Raw genomic sequence first — 6,552 nt, forward strand, 5'->3', positions numbered from 1 at the left:
CTGGTCAGGTAGTATTTACTCTGTTTTGCATTATAGCTCTACTTTTTAGCATCCTGTAAGAGCCTGATATGGCTGGCTACTTAAAACACTTGGCTATGAATCACATCTGTCTAATTATTTCATCACAACCCTGTGGCTGATTATTTTATTAGTTCTCTGGGTTTTGGCAGCCTTTGCCAGTCAGGACCATTGAGGTTCAAGGTAGAAATGCATGACAGGCTTTATGTGACCCTCATGCTCAAGATGCTGCTCTTTCTCTTCTACAGAGGCCTCTCAGCATTTCTTGTGCCCTACTCTTCTAGGTTCAGTATAATTTGAGCAAATGCTTTGGTTGTACTTCATGTCTATTTTATTTTCTGTCAACAGATGTGCCAACAGCATCAGTTATTTCTGTGTTGACTCTTAACTCTATGTCATCACCTCATCAGTGACAGACCTAGCTGAGATCTTTTCTCCAGAGGCCTTTGTAGGACACTCCTATAGAGTGTGAATGTGGAGATGTTCTTCTTAAGGAACCCTGGAGAGGTATGGAAGCAGTGGAGTGGTCTCTGCTTTTGGTAGACAGATATGCTTTGAGAGACAATGCCCTCATCAATTTGGAGGATTTTCTTACTTTCTCTCCTCCTTGCTCCCTGATCTCATATAAGAGATGAAATAAAACATATGAGTTTTAAAGAAGACAAGGATTGTTGATTGATTAAATGTGACTTCAGTGTCCCTAGAATCATCTTATTATGGCTTCACCTCAATCCTATGTGAGCATCACCAACTCTTGTGTCTTCCACTGTCCCTACTATTGGACAATTTCCTCTCCTGGAGAATCCTGAAAGCAGTGCAGAAAATGCCCAGTTTCCTTAGGGCACAGCACTTAATAGACACAGAACAACTGTCCTATTTCTAATGAGCTTCTTTTAATTTATTCTAATTTCTGTCTCATTAAAACTAATGATTTCATTTTGAATGTCTCCACAAAGGGTGTAGGCAGCCCTTGCAGCACACCTCCAGCTAATAAATGTTACTTCAATAAGTGATGTAAGTAATTTAAAGAGCACTGATATATTTTTTTCATGACTGCAATTTGATAGATATATGCGGAGACCTGTTAATTAATTCAGCACCAAAAATCTAAAGAGCCATCTCCTATAATTCTTGTCAAGTTACCTCAGGAATTTTTCACTTTCACATTCAGAGGAGATTTTCCTTAAGTGCCATTACTTCCAAGTACTGACACAATTTTACATAAGTCTCACCAATTCACAGTTTTCTATCATATATAACACATACTCACATTTTCTTTCATATCCCTTTAACAAAATCAGGAAAACGTGATACCACAACCAAAGGCATAAAGTTCACATAGTTCTGACAGAGCAAAGATCAAGCAGTGACTGTACTTAGGAAGCAAATCTACTAAAATGTCACATGGGGATAGAAATAATTTAAAGTATTTTAGACATGGTAAATGTAGTGCTTGAATTTCAGTTTAACCTCAGTGTGCATTGATTTGTTGAATGAGAAATTTAACCTGTTTACCCTATGAAATGTAAAGCTGAAGCAGGAGATAATGAAATTCTCCTTTAATTCGTGTTCTGCTGTTTCCTGGTTATCAAGGAAGACAACCAACCAGCCAATCATCCTAGCACACTAACATGCAAACTCAGGGAATAATCTTTTTCCTTAAAAAATCTTTCATATTAAAAAGATGGAGGAGCTGAATTGGATTTCCTCCTTTACAAAAATATTCTTAGATAGTCCTGGAGTTGGCTCAGTGAGTACAGAACTTGCCCTGAAATTGTAATGACCTGAGCTCAAGTTACTACTACCCACATTGATGCTGGTTATGGCCTGCCTGTAGCCCCAGCCCTTGGGAGTCCCTGGGGAAAGATGGATACCTAGACTACCTTAATAGCAAGGCTCTTGTTTCAACAGAAACTAACAGGGTAGGGGGGTCACAGTGGTTGGCATAACCAGAGAATGATAGATAGGAGCCAGGCCAACTGCCCAGAACAGCCTCGTGAAGAGCATGATTCAAAGGGGTGATGCTCATATGCCAGCAGATCCAAGCACGGGAAACCACAGATCTCTCTGCCATCTAGATCACCCTTCCTCAAGCACCAGGCTCACAGCACTCTCTGGGTGACAGAAGTGTTTCATGTTGACAGCTTACTCAGGGGACCCTTCAGTTTGCCACCGACCAGCTCACCATTTCCCATAAGAAAATGGAGGAAAGGTAAGAGGCTTTTGGAAACCCTTTCCCCCAAATTTTTATCTATTTTTCTTCGTCTGTGACCGTATAGCTACACCTTGAGGTGGAGAAGCCAAGGAGTCTCAGGTGTTCCTAAAGACATAGGAAGTACAAAAGTCATTCTTTGGCAGTGTGGACAGGCAGACTTGATTTTGGGAGATTAGAATCCTGTAAATCAAGGCAGTGCCCACTTCTTGTAAAGTCTCCTTTTCTGCTCTCATCTCAACTATGCAAATGTTCTGTTATTGTGAGAATTCCGCTGCTTTCCTTGACATGGATTTGTACAGGTACAGGTTTTGTCTCTAAAAGTACAGTTCTGTCATAAACTTAGTCATCTGTGTTTCCTGCAATGGAAAGTTTCCATCCCTTTGTATTTCTCTCAGTAGAAAAATGATGATCTAAAAAATGAGCAACTGAGAAGAGCAGAGTTAAGTATAATTTATCAGTAATGTACATATTTAGGGAATATTACAGAAAATGTTAAACACAACTCAAATCTTAGAAGACCACATGGAGCGTATCAACAGTAATAGTCATCTGAACCATGAGCTTGGTGTTACTGTGGATGTAGGTGTAGTTGTGCTTCCCTAGATATACAAACTAATTTTATTCATTTATTAATTTTGTTATTTGATAATTTGATTTCTGTATTCAATGTACTCTGATTCCCCTCCCCTCCCTGCTCTTACATCCATTTCATCCTTTTCAATATCTTCCTTCATCTGTACTAGACCCTTTTCCAGATTCATTACTTTTGGTTTTGTTTATAGTGTAACAACAAACAAGAGAAAAGTGCTAGATGTTTCATTCCAGGAAGGCTGTGCAGCTTGATTGGCAGTCATTTGCTCTCAGGACGTGGAGACCATGGTCTCTCAGCTTCAGACATCTACTGTTTTTCACAGGTTTCATTTTGCAAGTAAAGTGCCACATGACCCTTCAGTCTTTTACACCAGCATTCTTCATGTACCATCTGCCCTTGACATTCATCACTATAGCTTGCTGTGTATGGGCTCATTTCTTGTCATGTCCATTTGGAACACCTCCTCGGTTTGAATAACCATATCCTACTTTAGATCAAGGAAAACCCATGTTCTAGTTCATGGAATTTCTTTTACGTGCTTTAGTCTGGGTCTCATTCCTATCCTTTGAACATAGGATTTGTAGGTTAGGTCTCCAAATTGAGTCTCACATTATATTTTTCTCGCATGCTTTTTCTCACAGCTCAGACTTTTTTGACTCACTATGTAGCTCATACTGTTTTTGAATTCATGGAATTCTTGCTGCCTTAGCCACTAGAGTGTTGATATTCCACAAGTAAGCTAACATGGCTGGTAGGGGAGTTTCTATCCCCCTCCTAGCGATTTTTTCTGTTTTCAAGCCCTGCAGATGATTCTGTGTTACAATACCATCTACTTAGTACAGTTTCCACTTCTTTTCTTCTCTCTCTGTTTCCCCATATTAAATTTTTACCTCCTGAAGAGTGCTATAAATTCAGTTCATCTCAGAATCCTATGCCTAATTCTTCAAGGTCAGAGGTTCTCATCCTTCCTAATGCTCCTTCTCTTTAATACAGTTCCTCAGGTTATAGTGACCCCCCAATCATAAAATTATTTTTGTTGCTACTTCATAATTGTAAATTTGCTACTCTTATGAAATGTAATATAAATATCCAATATGCAGGATATCTTTTTGTTGTTACAATTTTACCCCAAAGTGTCACAACCCACAATTTGAGAACTGCTGTTCTAGGTTCTCCTCATTACAGCTAATAATTGGACATTCCCAGATTGGAAAATGACAAAGGCCATTGTTAGCCATCTCTGCACCATATGCCATTCTTCCAAGTACACTAGAGACTGAGTCCCACTCACAGACTCATCAGCAATGATATTTTCTTCATTTTCTATGCATTTTTTTGGTACTAAACTTGCTCTAAAATATGTCCATCTACTGTTGGGTTTACGATTCATGTATTCAATTGTTTAGTGAAAATTCTCACCTACTCAGTGTGCTCCTACAAAGAGATGGACACTTATGATAAAGCAACAGACAACAGAAAAGTTTCTAATGTCCTCAAAGGCTTTCCTGCTTTCTAGTTTCAAATCTGAAATGAAGACTGACTTCAGTCTGCAGTTATGGTTCTTGTCATACTGGTCTTGGTAAGATTTGTCATTCCCTTTGTGACTCTCATTCAGGTGTTAATTTTTTCCAAGTTGATAGCCTTCCCCTGCCAGGACTAAGAGCAGCTGTTGGTCAGGCTTCTGGCTTCCAAGTTTCTGCAGCAGAGAACCAGCCTAACAACAGAAAAAAAATTGGGTTCAGAGTTCTATTTCTTTCTGACACAGCCCAAGACACTGAGTTTCTGTATTAGGGCCACAAATTACTCTCATATCCATATAGTACCTGGTTTGTAGGTAGCTGAAAGAAATACAAACTGGATTTAAATTAAGGCTCCATATTTATTGGTTTTGATAAATTACTCAGTCTCTACAATTCTGTTTCCTTCTCTTTATGAGCCAGGTCAGTCATTCACACAGAGCAAGATATCCTGACCATCAAAGATTATAAGCAGGTGCTCATATCTTCTTTTTCTTTCTAGTTACAGCATTGAAGATCTCCTAAGTGTGAATTCAAACACCCCAGACTGGGGCACTAACGTCACAGCAGTGAATGGAAGCAACTACACTGGACTTTCATTTTGTGAAATCTTGTCCTGTACCATGCTTTTCCTTTCCCTCATCATTGCCCTGGTTGGGCTGGTTGGAAATGCCATAGTGCTGTGGTTTCTGGGATTCCACATGCACAGGAATGCCTTCTCTGTCTATATCCTCAACCTGGCTGGGGCTGACTTCTTCTTCCTCTGCTTTCAAATTGTATATTGTATTCATATTATTTTGTATTTCTTCAACTCCAAGACCATTGACTTGCCTCTCTTTTCTTTTGTTGTGTCAAACTCTGCTTATCTTTGTGGCCTGAGCATGCTCAGTGTCATTAGCATTGAAAGGTGCCTGTCTGTCATGTGGCCCATCTGGTATCGCTGCCATCGCCCAAGGCACACATCAGCTGTCATATGTACCCTGCTTTGGTTTTTGTCCCTGCTGTTAAACCTCCTGGAAGGGAAAGAATGTGGCTTGTTATTTGATAGTCTTGGCCCTGGTTGGTGTATGACATTTGATTTCATCACTGCTACATGGTTAATTGTTTTATTTGTGGTTCTCTTGGGGTCCAGTCTGGCCTTAATGGTTACTATCTTCTGTGGCTCACAGAGGATTCCTGTGACTAGGCTGTATGTGACCATTGTGTGCACAGTGCTGGTCTTCCTGCTCTTTGGTTTGCCCTATGGGATCTTCTGGTTCCTCTTATCATGGATTGACAATTTTCAATCTGTAATGCTTTGTAATTTTTATCCAGTGACAATATGTCTGTCCTGTTTTAACAGCTGTGCCAATCCCATCATTTACTTCCTTGTTGGCTCTATCAGGCATCGTAGGTTCCGGAGAAACACTATCAAGCTACTTCTGCAGAGAGCCATGCAGGACACTCCTGTGGAGGAAGAAAGTGGAGAGGGGGATTCTTCAGGAAGATCTAGGGAAATGAAAACAGTCTTGCAGTGACTACAAGCTGCTCTGATCATTCAGGAGTAGCATTGAGAAACAACTTTGTCCTTATCACTTCATGGCATTTTTATAACCTTGTTTAGTGGTGATCTGAAGTTAAATCATTTGGGGAAGTAGTCAATCTTGTGGAAGTTGATTGATACTGGACTTGTTATACAAATACAGACTGCAGTATTTCTGGAGCTGTCTTGCTCAGGGCTTCATCATCTCCTTTTGATGGGACTCCTTGGAGCCTTCTGGGGTCCTGGAGAGCTGTTGACCACTACTGACAAATCCCTCCATCTGCAGAAGGGTCAAGGAAATGAAGTAAAGAGTTGCATATTTTTGGTCACTGAACTTGACAGTAGTTAAATCTATCTTATATTTTGCAAATTTTCCTTTTTTAAACCAACCCTTTTCTCAATGTTTGAAGTGTTAAATACTGATTATGTTTATAATATAATACTATATTATTGTAAAATATTATAATCCAAGTCCCTATTATTTTTTGTAGATTTTAGAGAATTTATGGAGAAATGTTTTTCTTATATAAATTTCTAATTAAACAAATATGCATTCTCAAGAGAAGTCTGTGTTAAATCTTTATTCACTCAATGAAGTCCTTACCTTCAAGTTCACTGTGTCTTCCACTTTTAGCGTAGGATGAGTGTGGTCAGGTTTTGTAATGAGGTCCATTAACATCCATGTACA

The 6,552-nt window shown here is 39.4% G+C and overlaps 1 protein-coding gene across 1 annotated transcript; it reads left to right on the forward strand.

Annotated features, from left to right (window-relative positions):
* The first annotated feature begins 4,965 nt into the window (after nucleotides 1-4,965).
* Nucleotides 4,966-5,859, forward strand: LOC128095308 (mas-related G-protein coupled receptor member X2-like). The gene has a single exon (XM_052714166.1). It carries the CDS (start codon nucleotides 4,966-4,968, stop codon nucleotides 5,857-5,859), a length of 894 nt encoding a protein of 297 aa, XP_052570126.1.
* The last annotated feature ends 693 nt before the right edge of the window (nucleotides 5,860-6,552 follow it).

Source organism: Peromyscus californicus, unplaced genomic scaffold (genome assembly GCF_007827085.1).
Source record: "Peromyscus californicus insignis strain IS unplaced genomic scaffold, ASM782708v3 Scaffold_4__1_contigs__length_199733344, whole genome shotgun sequence".
Lineage (NCBI taxonomy): Eukaryota > Metazoa > Chordata > Mammalia > Rodentia > Cricetidae > Peromyscus > Peromyscus californicus.